Raw genomic sequence first — 18506 nt, forward strand, 5'->3', positions numbered from 1 at the left:
GGCTTGATCCCAGGACCCTGAGATCATGACCCAATCTGAAATCAAGAGTCGGACGCTTAACCGACTGAACCACCAGGCGCCCCTGTTTTTACTTTCTGAGACAGCCAGCGTTGTAGTGCCCACAAGAAGGTGCGCTGGTTGTAGCTGTGCCCCAAGATGAAGGTCTTGGGGGACGCAGGAAGGCTAGGATTGTCTGGGGGAGACAGCCAGGTTGAGCAAAGTTTGGAGGAAGCAGAGCAGCTGCCTGCGGCCGACTCTCTCTCAGTTAGCGTTTGGGCTGCCCTTCCTGGTCACTGTCTCCCGTGGTCCACCCTCTGTAGCCTTTTCTCCCTTGTCCCTACTCTGACTGGGGTGGCGCCACAGGCGTGGCTCAGTGGCGGCTTTCTACTGCCTGGGTTTGATGGCCTCCATCCCACCTTTGTGGGGTCTGGGTCTTTTTCGCAGGCCAGTCCCCATGCTTCGGGTTCTCAGCCACCTCGGTCTGGTCTTGGGCACTGTCGGTGGTGGCTCTCAGAGCCCTCAGGCCAAGCCCACCCTTTGCAGATAGCACCTCTCCTTACCTCTCCCATCTCTGCTCCTCTCCTTTCTGCCTTTTGTCTAGACCAGCTCCTCTGCTGTGGCCTTGAGCTCCCTGGGGCTGCCTCCCAAACCGGCGCCATCCCCACACCACATACCTTCTTCTCCTCCTCCTCCTGGGCTCTCTGTATTCTTGCCATCCACTACTGAGCCCCCCTCTGGAGGCCAGGCTCCCACCCAGGAGATCCGCTGCTTGGAGGGCCAGGGTAATGGGTGGGGCCTTCTACCTCCTGTGGCTCCCAGCTGGCTTGATTTGGCTGGCCTCCAGGCGACACCTGACACTCCCGGCTCAAGGTCTCCCTCTGTGGAGGGTTCTCTGGGGCCGTTTGGTGCAGAGAGCCAGGCTCAGGTTTGGAGAAACCTACCAAACCTTACAAATGAGCTTTCCAGGGCGCCCCCCTGCCACACACCACCCCGCCAAGCTGGGTGCGCAGGTCCTCAGGAGCTGTTGGCTAACCCCTTGTACCCAGAGGAAGCCATGGCTGCCGCTCGGGAGCAGCTGTGGGCTTTGGAGGCGCCCAGGCCTGAGATCCCCGGCGGAGCCACACCCAGCTTCCAGGAAGTACCTGAGCCAGCTGTCGTGGCCGGGGACCGGCAGGCTATCTTCCCAGACACCTGGAATCTCACAAAGGAATGTGGACAGCGGGAGCGGAGGGCAGAGCCAGAGCCAGGGGAGCCGGAAAGCAGCCGCCCGGCCCCAGTTGACGAGGAGCAGTTAGGTGGACAGACACCCATGAGGGGAAGGCTGGTCAGGCCCACCCAGGGACCCGACACCCCCACGCGGCCAGAGGGCGCCACCGAAGCTGCTGCCGAGGCCAAGAGGGGACAGCCGGAGCTTCCACCTGCCATGGTCATGGACACGCCCAGCACGACTGAGAGGATTTGCACCTCTGGCCAGGCAGGCGCAAGCTTCGCACGGCTGCCGGGCATGGCCATTGGGCGGGCCTGAGTGTGGGCCACGCCTGGCTAACCGCATGTAGCCTCCCACTCTGTGCATGTCTGCTTGGGCGGCAAACCCAAGATCGCGTGGCCTGTGACCCTGATGACCAGTGTTCAGCAGTGGGCTCTGTGGGGCCAGTGGAGCCTCTGGGCCCTGGAAATTCTCTTAGTGACAGTCCGCCTCCTGCTTGTTTGAAGGCTCTTTCCTCTAGATGGACTACCCCTGAGCTCCTGACGTGATGTGTGTGAAATGGTTAAAAGCATGGGCTTTGGAACCAGATAGTACTGAATACGAACCACGCTTCCAGTACCTGCTGCCCTGTCTGACCTTGGGCAAACCCCTACCTGCCTCAGCTTTCTTATCTTAAAATGGGGGTAATAGTAAGGAGGCCTGGCGGGCTCAGTCAGTAGAGCGTATGACTCTTGATCTCGGGGCCGCGAGTTCGGGCCCCATGTTGGGTGTGGAGCCTACTTGAAAAATAGAAAATGGGTGGTAATAGACCATTTCCCCTGATCATTGTCCAAGGATTAAATGAGGTAATGCCTGTAAAGTGCTGAGAACCCAGCACATGGTCCTCAATAAGGCATGGCTGATGTTATTGTTCTTATTTGCTTCTTGCTCGATTAAAATTTTATGTCCTTTCCAAAAAGCAGACTAGAGCAACAACAAAAAATCCAAAAGCACTACAAATGAGCAGGTTATAATACACACCAGGAAAAGAAAACTAATTAAAAGATTTACTGGCAGGAAAGATCACATTTTTCTACGACAGATCAAATAAAGAGCCTTATGCCTTTTCAAGAATATCCACTTACGTCCTTTCAAAGAATCTTGGAATAATCAGCCAAGAAAATACTTTAACCCCATTTCAAGGATAGAGAAGCTGAGGCCCCTGGAGGTGAAGTCCTGCCCAATGTCATTGCTGACTTGGAGGTGAGCGCTGGGTGGAGGGTCTGCTCTGCCCCCTGCCTCCACCTCACCTCTGCTTGGCTCTTCTCTGGCAGTCTTGTTCTGCCCTCTCCTCCTGCCCGGGGCACCTGTGTGTGGACTGAGCAGCCTGGGCTGAGCCCAGAGTGGGACAGTGACAGCTTCCCCCCCCCCCCAGATCCGCTCTGTGATCAGGAGGAGCCGGGAGACGGGCCGCGCACACCCCATGTCCCGGGAGCCCTCCCCTCGCCGTCGGCTGGACCCCGCCACCCTGAGCAGAATCCCCTCCCAGGAGCGGCTCATCGCAGAGCTGCAGGGTCGGCTGGGCATCCAGCCGGAGGCAGCAGGGGCAGCAGGGGCAGCGGGGGCCCCCGCCGAGGACTGGCTGACCGAGGGTGTCATCATCACTGTGAAGCCTCGTGGGAGGCGGGCTGGGGGGCAGCTTGTAGAGAAGGTAGCAAGGAGGTGCCCGGGGCTGGGCCAGGGCCAGGGCCAGACCAGGAGGCTCTTGCCCAGGATGGCTGGAGGGGAGATGTGGTGTGTGAGGGAGGGCGGGGGAAGGGGTCCTGCAGCCTGTGGCCTGGTGAGGCTGGCCTCACTCTTGGTGCCAGGATGGGAAGGCCCAGGGGGAGCCTGGGGGATGGCGCCGTTCCCCGCTCCTCCGCTCTGTTTCATCTCTCTCCCTCCTTTCTTCTGCCCAGGTCGTCTTCCCTCCCGGCTCCCCCATTCCCCTAAGAAGAACCTTCTCTGCTCTGGCTTCTCCTCTCTCTCCTGTCCCTTTGCTCTGGCAGCACAAAGACGCCTCAGCCCGCAGCCCTTCTCCCTCGCCCAGCCTGCCTGCCCCCTCCTCCTTGGGGCCCTCCACTCTTGCCCGAGGTTCCCCTGGGGTCCTGAGTGCTGCAGCAGGGCTTCGGGAGGAGGGTGTGCGGGGCCCCACCCCTCCCGCTCCTGCACCCCACACTTGGAGGTCCGTGGGCTGCCAGACCGACGAGGACCCGCTCTTCCCCCCGATGCAGGCAGGCCTCCCTGTCCCCGTCCCGCCGCCCGGGCCATGTCCCCACTCTGCACACTTGCGGGCACATAGACACACACACACACACCCCCTCTGGCCCTCCGTCCACAAGTCAGGACAGTACCACCGCCCTTCCTTAGACCTTGCCTTGACGCTGGACCCTCTCTTAACCTGCTGTCTGTACTCCCAGCCCCTTGATACCCTGTCCGCCTCCTTCCCAGTGGGGCTTCTCTCTGCCTGCCCCTTCCACATGGCCCTTGGTCCTGCTGCAGGTTCCCCTGCGGAAGCCATTCCCAGAAGGGAAGCCAAACCTACTCCTCCCCTCCAGCCCCCAGGCCAGTACCCGGAGGCCTCTGTGCTCTCAGCCCCACTTACCCTTCCTTTCCAGTGTCCATGCCTTTAGTTGGCTCCCCTTCTTATCCTTCTTCATCTCTCCCTGGGCTGCTCTCTCTGGGTCATTTTTCTCTAGACTTTTCCTCCTAATTCTGGTACTGCCAGTGGTGGGGGGGTGGTGTGTGTGCGGGGGGATCCTCTTATCTCATCCTAGATTCCCTTTTGTGAAATGGTCCGATACCGAGGTCTCTTTCTCTTTCTTCCTTAATTAAAAACAGTTTTCTTGTCCTCGTTTCCTCCCCTATCCAAGATCCAGGGCCTGGAGCAAGTGGTGGATGGAGAAGCGTGGGCGGCCAGCTGGCCTCTGAGCGACAGGCAGAGCAGTCCCGAAGGGCAGGACAAGGGAGGGGTCAGTGCCGAGGCTGGGGGCCTAGGGTCCTGCTTGCCTGTGTTCTGGGCCTTGGTCAGGCCAGTGGGGTGCCTCAAGCCCCTCTGACCGCCAGGATGTCTTGTGGATGCCACTCCCACCCCCCCGGGGCTCCGGGCTCCGGGCTCTGGGTTCTGGGCTCCGGGCTCCGGGCTGCGGGCTCTGGGCAGCGGGCTCCGGGTTCTGGGCTCCGGGTTCTGGGCTCCGGGCTGCGGGCTCCAGCGGCCCTGGAGGAGGTTGTACTGCTTGCCTCCCTCAGCCCCTCTGTCCCGGAGGGAGAAAAGCCCCCGGTGCCGCGGTGCTGCGAGACCTCATCCCCAAGCCTGGAAGTCCTGACTGCCTCTCTCCCTGTCTCCACAGTTCATGGCCCAGGGGAAGACGGGGAGCAGCTCTCCCCCTGGGGGGCCCCCGAAGCCTGGGAGCCAGCTGGATAGTATGCTGGGAAGCCTGCAGTCTGACCTGAACAAACTGGGGGTCGCCACAGTTGCCAAAGGGGTCTGCGGGGCCTGCAAGAAGCCCATTGCTGGGCAGGTGATGAAGGTGGAGGTGGAGCAGGGGAGGGAGCTGCAGGTGGCCGGAACTTGGCTCCTCTGGGGAGGGTGCTCTGTGGCAGGCCAGGGCCCTGAGCCTCGAGCCTCGTGCCGCCTCTTTCCCCAGGTTGTGACCGCCATGGGAAAGACGTGGCACCCGGAGCACTTCGTCTGCACCCATTGCCAAGAGGAGATCGGATCCCGGAACTTCTTTGAGCGGGATGGACAGCCTTACTGTGAAAAGGACTATCACAACCTCTTCTCCCCGCGCTGCTACTACTGCAACGGCCCCATTCTGGATGTGAGTCCCCGCGGCTGGCGGGAGGCTGGCGTACCGCCCAGCTCTTCACCGTGGCTCTGGCCATTTCATGGTCAGGGGGGCCACTCAAGCCCGAGCCCGAGCTCACACAGCTAGGAAGTGGTGGGGCTGGGATCCAAACCCAGGCTGGATGCAGGACCCCTCTGCCTCTGCCTCCCTTCCACCTCCCATCCCAGATTCCCTGCTGCGGACACTCCAGGGCTTAGGAGCCCTGCGCTGATAAATGGAGTGGAGTGCTGGTTCCCTCCCTCTCCTGCTGTGAGATGTTGAGAGAAACGCTCAGCCTCTTGGAGCCTGTTTCTCCACTCATAAGATGGGAGTCGCAATAGAACCTATGACCTTAACCGCATGGGAAGATTCAGGGGAGAGAGTGTGTCTGGCATGTCACATCCTTCTATAAATTGGAATTCCCGGTGGTAATCAGAGCACAGTGAGCAGAGACTTGATCTCGGGGGGGGGGGGGGGGGGGGGGGGGGGGGGGGGGGGGGGGGGGGGGGGCGGTGGGAAGGACAGTCCTGCTGGTGAGTCTCTGCTGTGGGATCTGGCCAGTGGGCTGGCACCGGGTCTCTGATCTTACACTTTGCTCTCACAGAAAGTGGTGACAGCCCTTGACCGGACGTGGCACCCTGAGCACTTCTTCTGCGCCCAGTGTGGAGCCTTCTTTGGTCCCGAAGGTATGACTGGGAGGCAGACCACCTTGCTGCCCCCCCCCCCCGCCAGCGCTTGGGAGGCAGGGGCAGGAGACGTCGCTGCTGTTAGAGTCAGGATGGCTCCATCTCTAGAGGCCCTCACTCGGCCCCCCAAACCCCTGCTTCTCAGGGTTCCATGAGAAGGACGGCAAGGCCTACTGCCGGAAGGATTACTTTGACATGTTCGCGCCCAAGTGTGGCGGCTGTGCCCGGGCCATCCTGGAGAACTACATCTCGGCCCTCAGCACCCTCTGGCATCCGGAATGCTTTGTGTGCCGGGTAAGGAGCTCCCTCATCTGGAGGGAGCTGGCAGTGGGCCGCTGGGAGAGAAGGTTCCCCCCACCCCCTTGTGCTCTCTGGATCTAACTTAGGGGTTATTGAAGGGGTGAGCAGATAGGGGGTGTAATTCTTCAAATCTAGTGGGTTCTGGGCCAGGGCTCACAGTGAGGCTGGGAGAAACCAAGGGGAAGGCAGGCATGTGCCCCAGCCTTGTCCTGTGTGGCAGCCCTGGGACCCGTCGTGTTCAGCAGAAGGGCATGTGAGAATGAAATGAGATAATGCAGTACCAGCTTCAGTGGAAACAGCCAGTGGTCTCCAGACTGTGTTCTGGGGGTAACGGGAGTCCACAGACGTTAGGGATCCAACAAGGGCTCTCGGACCAGATAAGTTTGGGAAACACTGCTCACCTCAGGACTTCTCAGTGCCTTTTATACCCAAGTATGCAGGTTGGTTTCTGGGCACAGTGTTCAGCCACCTGCCCAGGAGTCAGACCTCTCTTTGAATCCAGGCTGTGCAGCTTATTAGTAGCTGTGTGACCTCAGGCAAGTCACTGAACTTCCAGGCCTCAGTTGCCTCCTCCGTTGGGAGAATGCAGTAAGTGCTTAGTGCAGCACTTGGCACATAGGAAGTGCTTAGCCAGTGGGAGTCATGAGCCTGACAGCGGCTGTCTCAGCCTGGAGCCCCAGCCTGAGCCCCCCGCCCTCCGCCCTGCCCCCTCTTCTGCCTGGCAGGAGTGCTTCACGCCCTTTGTCAACGGCAGCTTCTTTGAGCACGACGGGCAGCCCTACTGTGAGGTGCATTACCACGAGCGTCGAGGCTCGCTCTGCTCGGGCTGCCAGAAGCCCATCACGGGCCGCTGCATCACCGCCATGGCCAAGAAATTCCACCCGGAGCACTTCGTCTGTGCCTTCTGCCTCAAGCAGCTCAACAAGGGCACCTTCAAGGAGCAGAACGACAAGCCTTACTGTCAGAACTGCTTCCTCAAGCTCTTCTGCTAGGCACCCTTCATGGTCCCCCTGCCCTGGCCCAGCCTCCCCAACGGCTACTGTGACCCAGAGGCCTTGCCCAGGGGTGAAGGGGCAAACCCGACCGAAACTGGAACCCGTACCCTCGGCTGGTGCAGGTTGGCGAGAGGCCCTGCTCTTCTTTCCCCTGCCAGAGCCTCTGGGCCTTCCTCCTGCAGCCCTCCCCCGGCTGTCAGCTCTTCGTCCTCCCCGGAGCGGAGGCTGGAGGGCCCCGCCCTGCACCATGTGTGTCCCCGCCAACCCGCCTGGCCAGGCCAGCAGCCCACACTGGAGCCATCTTTTACTCCTACTTTGGCAGTGGAGCCAGGGGCAAGGGCAGGCAGGGTCAGACGGGGTCTTTTTTTATCCTTCTCCCCGATTCTGACCTGACCTATCTTTGTCCTGAGAGTACTGGGGGATACCGGCTCCCTTCAGACAATGCCAGCATAAATTCATCTATCCAAGGGTGGAAGTGTTTGAGGGGCCGCGGAAGGTTTCTTGTGCTCCTGCCCTTCCGGTCTCCCCGGGCCTGGGCCGCTGCCCCCCGAGCCCCCATAACTGCTCTGGTTCTACTGAGAAAGGCCTCTCCAGCAATAATGTTTTATAGTCACTTCCTCCGTCTCTGGGACGGTGTGAGGTGGGGAGTTTTCCCCCCCGTGCCTGGACACTGTACCGACTTTGATAGATTTCTACACTGAGGTTTGAATTCATACCGTCTGAGTTGCTTTTACTTCTCTATATACAAAATGATTTTGAAGAGATTTTAAAGATGTCCCCTTTTGTACTCTGCTCATCCATGGCCACTGGTCCTGTTGGTGACAGTGGCTGTGGTGTGGGGTTTGCCTTGTACTGAGGGCTTGGGGGTGGGGAAGCAATTTGTATTTTATTTTTTCTTAGCACAAGCAGGTGAACCGGGAGCAGCTCTCTGACTCCCCTTCCTTAACTTCACAGCTCACCAGGACCGTTTGATAAACTGCTGTATTTTAAATCCCCTTCCTGGATACTACCTGGGCCGGCAAGCTCTTAACTGAAACTGGCCTCAGGGTGTCTTGCCCTTTGGGGCCTAGCATTCTGAACCTCATCTGTCCTGTTCCTGAGGGAGGAGAAGGGGAAAGTACACTTTGGGGGTGCTGATTCCTGTCCGAGTAAGCCATCAGGAGCATTTGCTCCCCTGTGAACTTTCTGGCAGCAAAGAGAACCCACCGGATAATATTCTCAGCCTCCTCATTGCTTTTCTGTGGCTCTTCTGTCTTCTGAGGAAAGCTGGTGTCTGGTATTGACCGTGGGTCTTGTTGATTGCACTGGGCCCGTCATTTCCCCAAACTTGTTGCCCTTCCTGGAGACTGGAGGTCTGGGGAAAGGGCCCAGGTGGTTGCAAGGGGGCCTGATAGGACTCGGCGGAGGGACAGATCCTGCTAAAGTAGTGGGACGCCTCCAGAGCTCTGGCCCCCGTGGAGGAAACGGGAGCAGGCAGGCCTGGGGTTCTGGGTCAGCAGAAAGGGGCCCCCGTGGGGTCTAAAGTGAGGAAGAGCCAGACCACTCCACTAGCCTCAGAGCAGAGGCTGAGCGTGCGGGGGTCTTGGGAGAGGGTCCCCTCCTTTGAGGCAGGATTGGGAGCAGCCCCGGTCTGAGGACGTCAGCCAGGCCCCTCCAAAGGTCTGATGTCTCCACTTCTACCCATAGGCCTTATTGCTCTGTTTACAGTGACCTGCCCCAGGCCCCTCCCCTAGGGGGGGACTGGGGTTTCTGGGGTCCATCCTCTGGGTCAGTGGTTATTTGATGATTTTATTTTATTTTTTTCCTCTGTAAACTTCTAACCTGGCTTTTCCCCATGTCAGTTCCTGTGATTTATGCCAATAAAGTTTGCCATTATTTTCACCCATGCCTAGTTCCTTTTCTTGGTACCAGAAGAGAGACCAAACCTTCCCCACACTCATGGGGACCATATTAAAGGTAACTCAGTGATGTTCCCTTACTTGAGGTTAGAAAGCCACCCCCCCACCCCCCACCACCGGGATGATGGTATTCCTTCATGAGCTTTGCTCTTCCCTCATCAGTGGGTGAGGAAAAGCAGGGGAGCAGTGTTGGGCCCTGTGTGGGTCAGGCCCTGCTCCAGTGCTCGGCTGTGGATTCGCTGAGGGCATCATGTGCGCCTGTGGGTGGCCTCACAAAGAACCTGAAAAAGGTTCAGAGAAGAGAACTGACATGCACATCACAGTCCTCTTAGTGAGCACAGAGGCCGGCTGTGAATGCAGGGCTTGCCTCTGCCTGTGTTCCTGCTTTGACCAGACCCCCCCCCCCCCCCGCCCACGTGTTGGCACCACACCTTGGGTGTGGAACCTTCCCAGCGGAAGTTGGCGAACTTACAGTGGCGTATGGGTCTCTACTGCCCCCCAGGGGTCGTGTCCATATTTGCATGCTTCCTTCTTGTCTGAGCCAGAACTCCAGTCCTGAGCCCCCAGCACCTTCCTGAATAGCATTGTTCCCCTTTGAGGTGTTTCACAATTTCCCTGTTCTCTGGAATGGTTTCCCAAAAGCAGCATGTTGAATTCTAGTTGGAATCTTGGCCGTTTCACGGTGAGCTCAAGTGGAAATTACCTTCAACCCTCACCCAAAGGTGATGACGGTTTATTCTTCCAGACCATGTCAAATTTATTTCATTTTTAGAAATGGATATGGCACATTCACTGTAATCTGCTTTTTCACTCAACTGTACTTTGTATTTTCCCGTGTCAATAAATATAGATCTGCATCATTTTTTAATGGCTCCATGATATTCCATTGAATTGATGTACTACAATTAGAGAGGGTATTTATATCATCAGAGCCAGGATGTCCTTGGAAAGCTACCATGTGAGTGTGTATATACTTGGAAAAGTGCATTTGGGGAGAGACAGCCTCAGGGTTTGGAAGGGACTGTATAGCATCGTGAGGCCCATGGGCTTTGAACTTGCTCCTAGATTTCAGTTCCGAAGCCATTGTTCACTGGGGCTTGAGCAAGCTGTTTAACCTCTCTGTGAATTTTCTCATTGATAAACGGAAATGCTAATACTGTACCTCCTCAGGAAATTGTTGCAAAATTCACAGCAGTAATGTGTACGAAGTACTTAACACAATGCTGAGCATGCAGTAATACATTGTCATTAAAAAGGGATCTTAGCAGTAATTGACTTGACCGGTTTTCTAAACAGCTGTTTACCAGAGGCACTAGGAGGCTTTGAAACAGAAATACAAAAATTTCTAACTTGAAAGGGTGAAGATAGAAACACCCCGTCTGCCCTAGGATCTACCTCAGTCATTACCAGAAAAAAAAAATTATTGATCTAGGACACACATTCAAATAAGTGTTGAATGAATGCATAATAAAAGAAACTAGAATTTAGCAACTTCCTTCTACATTCCAGGGACTGTGTTAAGTCTTTTATTTTTAATTTTTATTTTTTTTGAAGATTTTATTTATTTATTTGACAGAGAGAGAGATAGTGAGAGAGGAAACACAAGCTGGGTGAGTGGGAGAGGGAGAAGCAGGGTTCCCGCCGAGCAGGGAGCCCGATGTGGGGCTTGATCCCAGGACCCTGGGATCATGACCTGAGCCGAAGGCAGACGCTTAATGACTGAGCCACCCAGGCGCCCCCCCCTTTTTTCGTAAAGATTTTATTTATTTATTTGACAGAGACACAGCAAGAGAGGGAATACAAGCAGGCAGTGGGAGAGGGAGAAGCAGGCCTCCTGCCAAGCAGGGAGCCTGATGTGGGGCTCGATCCCAGGACTCTGGGATCATGACCTGAGCCGAAGGCAGATGCTTAACTGAGCCACCCAGGCGCCCCGACTGTGTTAAGTCTTAACACATATCTCATTTAATCCTGATAGCAACTCTAGAATGTAGATACTTCATTATCCCCATTTTACAGTTAAGGAAAGGGAAACAGAGGCTCAACAAGGTGAAATCACTTCCTAAGATGACACAGCAAATGGTACAAGAAGGATATGGACCCAGGTCTTCTGACTGCAACCTTGCATTCATTTGCTCAACGGATATTGATTGTATGCCTGCTATGTGCCAGGCACAAGACTAACGTCTCTGCTTTGTGGAGCTTGCATTCTTGCAGGGAGTGACAGACAACCACAACATAGTAAGTTATATAGTGTGTTAGAAGGTGTAAGTACTAAAAAAAAAAAAAAGAAAAAGGTGTAAGTGTTACCGAAAAAATAGAACAGAGTCAGGGGAGAGTGGTAGTGGATTTTTTGGGTAATTTTAGAGTCTTTTTTTTTTTAAGATTTTATTTATTTGAGAGAGAGAATGAGATAGAGCATGAGAAGGGGGGAGGGTCAGAGGGAGAAGCCGACTCCCCGCTGAGCGGGGAGCCCGACGCGGGACTCGATCCCGGGACTCCAGGATCATGACCTGAGCGGAAGGCAGTCGCTTAACCAACTGAGCCACCCAGGCGCCCTTTTGGGTAATTTTAAATAAGGCGATCAGGGTAGGCCCCCTTGAGCACATGATATTTGAGTCAAGACTTGTAGTTAGTTCTGTGGATATCGGCAAGGAGCCTTCCGGAAAGATGGACTAGCTAGTGCACGACCCCTCAGGTGGGAGCATGCTTTGGAAAAACAGCACAGAGCATCGTCTGGCTGGAAGGGAGAGTCAGTAGGAAAAGAGATGAGCTTATAGGGGTGGAGGTCCAGAGCAGATCCTGTAGGGCCTTGTAGGCAGTTTAAGTTTTAGGCTTTTACTCTGAGGAAATGGGAAACTTTTGAGGAATTTTGAGCAGATGAGGTAATGATCTGATTTAGGTTTTAAAGGGTTCCTCTGTTTTCGTAGGGGAAGAACAAACTATAGAGTAGACAAGAGACCATGCTGTTTCTAAAGCATGTGCAATTATTCCTCATCTCTGCATCGTACTCTTTTTAAGTTTTGCGATTTGGCCAAGTGGCGGAGAAAACTTGAACGCTCAGCCTCCAAGCTCTAGTTCCTGAACGCGAGCAGCTCCAGACCAGCAGAGGGAAGTAGCTTTGAGACAGCGGCTCCAGCATGAAGCGGCGCCTTCCTTAACAGCTTTCTTTAAAGGCGGCTTCCCGTTGGCCGGAGTGGCAGCAATATCATCCAATGGCTGTCTACATCAGTAAAACGTCACCAGACAGGCGTTGGCGCCAGCCAATAGCTGGGGGGACACTGTCCGCGCCTTCTGATTGGCCGCTTCGTTCACATATAAAAGATGTGCGCCGGCCCACGGCCCTCCTCTCTCCAGGCGTCCTCGTGAGAGGTTCGTGTTACTGTTGCAGTTGCGCCGGGCACCGGCGGCGGGAAAGATGGGGGGGGGGTTCTTTGTGGGATTTTTGGGAGGGGGCGGGCCTCGGCTTGTCCGGCCTGGGGCCTCGGCGGTGGCTTGCGCTTACCGAGTGGCGGCGACGGCGGCAGCCCCAAGCCGGGCTGGCGGGCGCTCACGCGTGGTCTGCCCTGCATAGGCCTCGGGCTTGGAGCCCTGTGGGGCTGTGGTGTCGGGGGGTGTCTGAGCTCCCTCTTCCTCCGCAGTGACATCGTCTTTAAACCCTGCGTGGCAATCCCTGACGCACCGCCGTGATGCCCAGGGAAGACAGGGCGACCTGGAAGTCCAACTACTTCCTTAAGATCATCGTGAGTGCGGGGATGGCTCGCGGTCGCCATGCAGCTTGGGCTCTGGGCACTACTAGGGACCATGAACTGTCATGTGTTGAGCGCCTCCTGGGTGTCAGCTATTGAACGACCATTTTAGGCACATCTCATCTAATTTTCACAATAAGCAGAGATCTGCACCCCCCCCCCCCTTGCAGATAAATGGGCTCAGGCAGTTTAAGTGGCTCCTAAGATGACAGCATTCATAATCTGGTCTGTCTGGTTTCCAAATAGCACTCATACTTTTGCTCTTCAGTCTCCATTTTGGGAACGCCTGCGCCAATGAGTGACTCATTATAAATTGGCAACTTGTTGCATCTTCAGGTCTTGTCAAGATGCCAAACATCCTGTGAATGTGTTCTCTTGGATGGTTTGGAGGGGGGGGCGTCTTCCCTCCCCAGAAATGCAGACCATGCTCTTTTTCAGTTATTAGGCCGCTTTGTGGAGCTTAGTCTATTCTCCCCTATTTATCATGGAAGTTTTCAGACACACAGAATTTAAAAGGATTGTCCAGTAATCACGTATCCACAATTTAGATTCTGCACGTAGTGCTTTGTTGTATTTGTTTTACTTCACGCTTAAAATGCTGTAAACCTAACTTTATTTAGAATAGTTTTTTTTTCTGCTGATGCAGCCATTCAATGAATCAGAAACATGCCTCATAATTGGGAGAAATTAAAAACAAATTTACAATAAAGAAATTGGATTGAATGTAGAAACCTAATTTTCACCATTCATACTCAGGGTGCAAATCTTTGATAAATCTGTCCATTTTACAACTCAGGTGGCTCCCCGTGGGAGGAATTGTCCCAATTTCTGAATCATTTCAAAAGCCTAGAAGAAAAGGAGTGAGATGGAAACCAGTGATTGTGGGATTTGGTTTCATTTGATATGTTCTCTCTTTCCTCCTGCTAAACATTGTTTCTTTCTGGCTTGTTTTTGTAGCAACTTTTGGATGATTATCCGAAATGCTTCATTGTGGGAGCAGACAATGTGGGTTCAAAGCAGATGCAGCAGATCCGCATGTCTCTCCGCGGGAAGGCTGTCGTGCTGATGGGCAAGAACACCATGATGCGCAAGGCCATCCGAGGGCATCTGGAGAACAACCCAGCTCTGGAGAAGTCCGTGAATTCTCTCGGGCATCATTGACCTCCCTTCTCAGTGCCCTTCTCCCCTTTCCTGGAGAAGAATGGTGCTAAAAGGTGACTGTCTCCTGTAAACTTTTCTTTGCAGACTGTTGCCTCATATCCGGGGGAATGTGGGCTTTGTGTTCACCAAGGAGGACCTCACTGAGATCAGGGACATGCTGCTGGCCAATAAGGTAAGGAGAGAATCAGGTTGCCTAACGAGATCTTATTAATTTTGGCTCCTTAAAAGCAAAACTGACCCATTTTCAGCTCGTATTTGTGGAGAGAAGACTTCTCACTGTGGTTTTTGTTCAGGTGCCAGCTGCTGCCCGTGCTGGTGCCATAGCCCCCTGTGAAGTCACTGTGCCAGCCCAGAACACTGGTCTGGGGCCCGAGAAGACCTCCTTCTTCCAGGCTTTAGGCATCACCACTAAAATCTCCAGAGGCACCATTGAAATCCTGGTGAGTGGACTTGGCTTGCTAGTGCTGGCCAGGCAGGTGGTGGGGGCTTGGTTGCTGTGGACCTGCTGGCTGTCCAGGTGTTGATTGCCAGCTGTTCCCTTGTTCTTCAGAGTGATGTGCAGCTGATTAAGACCGGAGACAAAGTGGGAGCCAGCGAAGCCACACTGCTGAACATGCTGAACATCTCCCCCTTCTCCTTTGGGCTGATCATCCAGCAGGTGTTTGACAATGGCAGCATCTACAACCCTGAAGTGCTTGACATCACAGAGGAGACTCTGCATTCTCGCTTCCTGGAGGTACAGGCTTGTCTATTTCAGGCCCTTGGTTAATGGTTGAGAGCATGGCTAGTTTTAGACTGAATCCTGGCTACGCAGCTGAAATAAGCCACATAACCAAAGACCATTATTTAATCTGTTTACTTCCGTTTCCTCATCTGTAAAACAGCAGTAATAATATAAGGTGGTTGAAGGATTTAATGAATTGATGAGTATAAAGCCTTCTTACAGCACTGGGCACATAGTGAGGGCCATTATTACTCTAGGGTCTGAAATAAAACATGAGACTTTGAACGGTTTCCTGAGTCAAAGGAGAAATGAGAAAAATGAGGACCGTGTAATAACGTAAACGTTGCCAGGTACCCTGTTCGGGGAGGATTGACTTTTCCTGAGACTAGCTTGCTTAGTTTTTGCCATTAAAATATCTTTTAATTGATGAATGAAGTGACAGAAGATGTAATTACTTTTTTCTTCTCGTGGACAAATGAAAAGTCGCAGTTACACGTACTGTTAACTTTTTTTTTTTTTTTTTTTGGAAATCTCACTAGTGGATGAAATTCACATCTGGAGTTAGCTTAACTTTTTTCTCACAGAACTGAATGGCTAGCTTAGTTAACATTTTCACAAAATGGTGACTTTTGAAGTAAATGCCGTCATTATGATACAGGAAATTCTCATGTTGGCAATAAGGGCAAAAAGTTTTTATAAATTACCGGGTCTGAATTGCCCTGCCAGAAGCATTTGGTGTGAGGTAAGTGTCCTGTGTGAGACACAGCAAGTCAGTCTTGAAGTCTTGTCTGCTATTGAGCTTTGCTTGGACTTCACGGTCTTGTCTGTAAGATACCTACCTCAGCTGACCTGGAATTTTTCCCTTCCTCTATAGGGTGTCCGCAATGTTGCCAGCGTATGTCTGCAGATAGGTTACCCGACTGTTGCATCAGTGCCCCATTCTATCATCAATGGATACAAGCGGGTCCTGGCTTTGTCTGTGGAGACTGATTACACTTTCTCACTTGCTGAAAAGGTAAAAAACCCACTAGGACCACAGTGGCCCTGATGGGATAAATAGACGGCAGTGTGCTCAGTTGGTGCTGTAATTTTACAAAGCAGATAACATTTTTAAGAGTTTCCTTAAGAAGTTGGGGGGCAGGGGAGGTGTGTCCTTGACTTTAGAAATGACAAGAGACCCGAAGAGGGGTTAGTTGATGAGTAAGAGTGGGGCCTAAGCTTGCCAGGCCATACCCAAGCTGTCTTGCCTGATCATCTCCAGGGAAGGCTTCAGGGGCTGGGAAGTTGACCATTGAACTAGAGCTGAGGGGTTGTGGGTAGCAGAGGTTGTGGTTGGCCGCTTTGATTACGAACTTGTCCCCCCTTGCTTCAGGTCAAGGCCTTCTTGGCTGATCCATCTGCGTTTGTGGCCGCTGCTCCCGCGGCCGCTGCCCCTGCTTCTGCACCTGCTGCCACCACGGCCCCAGCCAAGGTTGAAGCAAAGGAGGAGTCGGAGGAGTCGGACGAGGATATGGGATTTGGTCTCTTCGACTAATCACCAAAAAGCAACCAATTCATCCAAGTTTATTTGGGAAACAAGGAAATAAAAGGCTTCTCTTAAAAGTCTCTGGACTCTTCATTTTATGCATTTTGAGGTTTATGGTGCTGTGTACTAAAAACTAGAGCCATGGAACAGTAGAGCTTTACTTGAAGTTGACATTTCAGTGTCCCTTTTTTTCTTTTCTTTCCAGTGTTCTCTTTGTAATTGAGGTGCTGCTTTCCTAGCATCCAATACCACCCAGCCTTTTTTAAAGATTTTGTCAGGGAGAGGGGCGCCTGGGTGGCTCAGTCATTAAGCATCTGCCTTTGGCTCACTGGAATCAAGCCCTCCATCGGGCTCCTTGCTCGGCTGGAAGCCTGCTTCTCCCTCTTGCCCTGCTTGTGTTCCCTCCCTCACTGTATCTCTGTCAAATAAATAAAATCTTAAAAAAAAAATTTTTTTTGTCAGCAAGCGCAAGCAGGGGGAGTGGCAGGCAGGGAGAAGCTGACTCCTTGCTGAGCAGGGAGCCTGACGGGGCTGGATTCCAGGATCCTGGGATCCTGACCTGAGCTGAAGGCAGATTCTTAACTGAGTCACCCAGGTGCCGCTAATACCACCCAGCATTAGCTTTTTTTTTTTTTTTTTTTTTTAAGATTTTTAAAAGTAATCTCTACCCAATTCTGGGCTTGAACTCAAAACCCAGAAATTAAGACTTGCATGTTCCACCGACTGCCAGCCGGCACCCCTGTGTTCTTATTATACTGGAATTCTTATTTCTGTGGCCATCTGGCCACTAGCCTGGGTCCCTCAGAGATACTTGTGGGTAGGCGGTGACCAAGATAAAACGTGATTGCTGCAAGGGTAGGTGTTTCCTTGTGGTTACAAATCTGTACTGGGTCCTGATGGAAAGGTATTTGTTGTAACTAGGTTTCTAACACTTTGAGGGCTACTGCTAAGAGAGGGCCAACAGCTAAGCTGCACAGACCCCCTTCTCTACACTAGAGTTGGCTGTCTGCACACTGAAAATTAAGACAATGCTTCAGGAACCATGAGGCCCTTTACTGCCCTCGGGCTCCCACCCTGTGGCCTTGCCTATCCCCAGTCTGGAACATTTAATGCCTGTGCAGCCCCCTCTCAGCTCCTGAATCCTTCCCGGGCAGCCAGACCTCCCCCTTGTTTTGTAACGCCTACGTTGTCCGCCGCTGGTTACAAGCTCAGGGGAAGATGCTGTCTCCCTTTTACCTAAGTCAGTTCTGCCATTTAAGAAACTCATTTCTCTTAAAGAATGTGGTCTTCATTCAGCACAGGCCACGTGGGCGAGCCCGAGCCGGACCTGCGAACTCGAAGCGAGTCGAAGGCTGCGGGGCGGTCTCACCCAATTACAAATCCTCAAAGACCTTCGTCTCCCACGAGGCCAAGCTGAGAAGGGCCCCGGGGGGCTGAGGAGCAGGCCCTGCGGAGGAGGCCTCGACTGTTCCTGGCGCCGACCCAGGAACTCCATCCCGCTGCCCGCCTCCCCGCCCAGGCTGCAGCGGCCGCCGTCCCGCCCGGGGGCGCCAGGCCCGGCCCCGGCGCGCTCCTGGCCTCGCCCTGCCGCGTGGGCCCGCGCTGTGACCCGGAAGCGCTCCGGAAGCGGTTCCGGAGTCAGCGCCGGCAGGATGGCGGCGGACACGCAGGTGAGGCGGGTGGCCGTGGGGCCAACGCGGCCAGCGACCGGGTGTGGACGGCGGCCGTCGAGCCAGACCGTTCTTGCCGCTGGCCTGGGGGCACGGGGGGGCAGTGGCTGCGGAGGGCGCGGCCCCGGGGCCGTCTCGGGCCGGCACCTCGCGGCTCCTGGTCCGGCCCGGCCCTCGCGGCGCAGACCAACCCCGGGCTGGAGGAGTCAGGGGCTCCGGCCTGGGCTTCGGGAGCTGGAACCCGGCGGAGCCCTCCCTGACCCTGGAGTTGCAGAAGTTCACCTTTACGAGGCTCTGCTGCATTTCTCCGAGCCCTCCGGCAGTGAGCCCCGGCCAGCGCAGACTCGTCCTTAAACTTTACGTTCAGCAAACGTTTCTCGAGCACCTACTATGTGCAGGGACTTAGAGCATAGCCTTTGGATTTATACAGATCCAAGTTTGAGCCCTAGCTCGTTGATTTCCATGAGACGCTGGGCAAGTTATTTAGCTCCGCCAAGTCTCAGTCTTTTCGTCTATAAAATGGGGCTACGGTAGTACCTACGGTAGAGGCTTGTTGAGGATTCGGTGAGATAAAGTAGGGCACTTTATACGTTGGTGGTGGTTATTGAGGCCAGGGTTGGAAGTAAAAGAACCGCTTCTACCTTGGAAGAGCCTTATCACCCTTGAGTGTTATCACCTGTGAGTACCTTGTAGCGTGGGAAGGACGTGGGAAAAACTTTTTCCTCCACCTTAGCGTCGTTTGTAGTTAT

The 18506-nt window shown here is 54.2% G+C and overlaps 4 protein-coding genes across 6 annotated transcripts in view; 3 read left to right on the forward strand and 1 right to left on the reverse strand.

The window, feature by feature from the left end:
- The window catches only part of PXN (paxillin), a 47751-nt gene extending 38837 nt beyond the window's left edge, over positions 1 to 8914 (forward strand). Inside the window, exons 7-15 of one of the 3 annotated variants that reach the window (XM_073881015.1) lie at positions 602 to 1474; positions 2622 to 2897; positions 3145 to 3459; positions 4099 to 4197; positions 4576 to 4746; positions 4873 to 5046; positions 5657 to 5738; positions 5884 to 6032; positions 6764 to 8914. In XM_073881015.1, the coding sequence (XP_073737116.1) occupies positions 602 to 1474; positions 2622 to 2897; positions 3145 to 3459; positions 4099 to 4197; positions 4576 to 4746; positions 4873 to 5046; positions 5657 to 5738; positions 5884 to 6032; positions 6764 to 7030 (2406 nt within the window). In that variant the 3' untranslated portion in view covers positions 7031 to 8914. The remainder of the gene's footprint in view (positions 1 to 601; positions 1475 to 2621; positions 2898 to 3144; positions 3460 to 4098; positions 4198 to 4575; positions 4747 to 4872; positions 5047 to 5656; positions 5739 to 5883; positions 6033 to 6763) is intronic. The other 2 variants (XM_025889548.2, XM_025889549.2) reach the window with 2 other exon arrangements.
- SIRT4 (sirtuin 4) overlaps positions 1 to 18506 on the reverse strand; it is a 250319-nt gene that overhangs the window by 69335 nt on the left and 162478 nt on the right. The gene's annotated exons all lie outside the window — the stretch shown is intronic.
- On the forward strand, positions 12261 to 16167 carry RPLP0 (ribosomal protein lateral stalk subunit P0). Its single transcript, XM_025889498.2, has 8 exons — positions 12261 to 12300; positions 12570 to 12671; positions 13635 to 13810; positions 13923 to 14010; positions 14132 to 14278; positions 14389 to 14574; positions 15437 to 15577; positions 15935 to 16167. Exons 2-8 carry the CDS (start codon positions 12618 to 12620, stop codon positions 16094 to 16096), a joined length of 954 nt encoding a protein of 317 aa, XP_025745283.2. The 5' UTR covers positions 12261 to 12300; positions 12570 to 12617; the 3' UTR covers positions 16097 to 16167.
- GCN1 (GCN1 activator of EIF2AK4) overlaps positions 17674 to 18506 on the forward strand; it is a 58152-nt gene continuing 57319 nt past the window's right edge. The window contains exon 1 of the mRNA XM_025889525.2: positions 17674 to 17757. Coding sequence (XP_025745310.1) covers positions 17740 to 17757 — 18 coding nt within the window. The 5' untranslated portion in view covers positions 17674 to 17739. The remainder of the gene's footprint in view (positions 17758 to 18506) is intronic.

The sequence above is a fragment of the Callorhinus ursinus genome, unplaced genomic scaffold, assembly GCF_003265705.2.
Source record: "Callorhinus ursinus isolate GAN/ISIS: 27379988/994484 unplaced genomic scaffold, GSC_fseal_2.0 scaffold41, whole genome shotgun sequence".
In the NCBI taxonomy this organism is placed as follows: domain Eukaryota; kingdom Metazoa; phylum Chordata; class Mammalia; order Carnivora; family Otariidae; genus Callorhinus; species Callorhinus ursinus.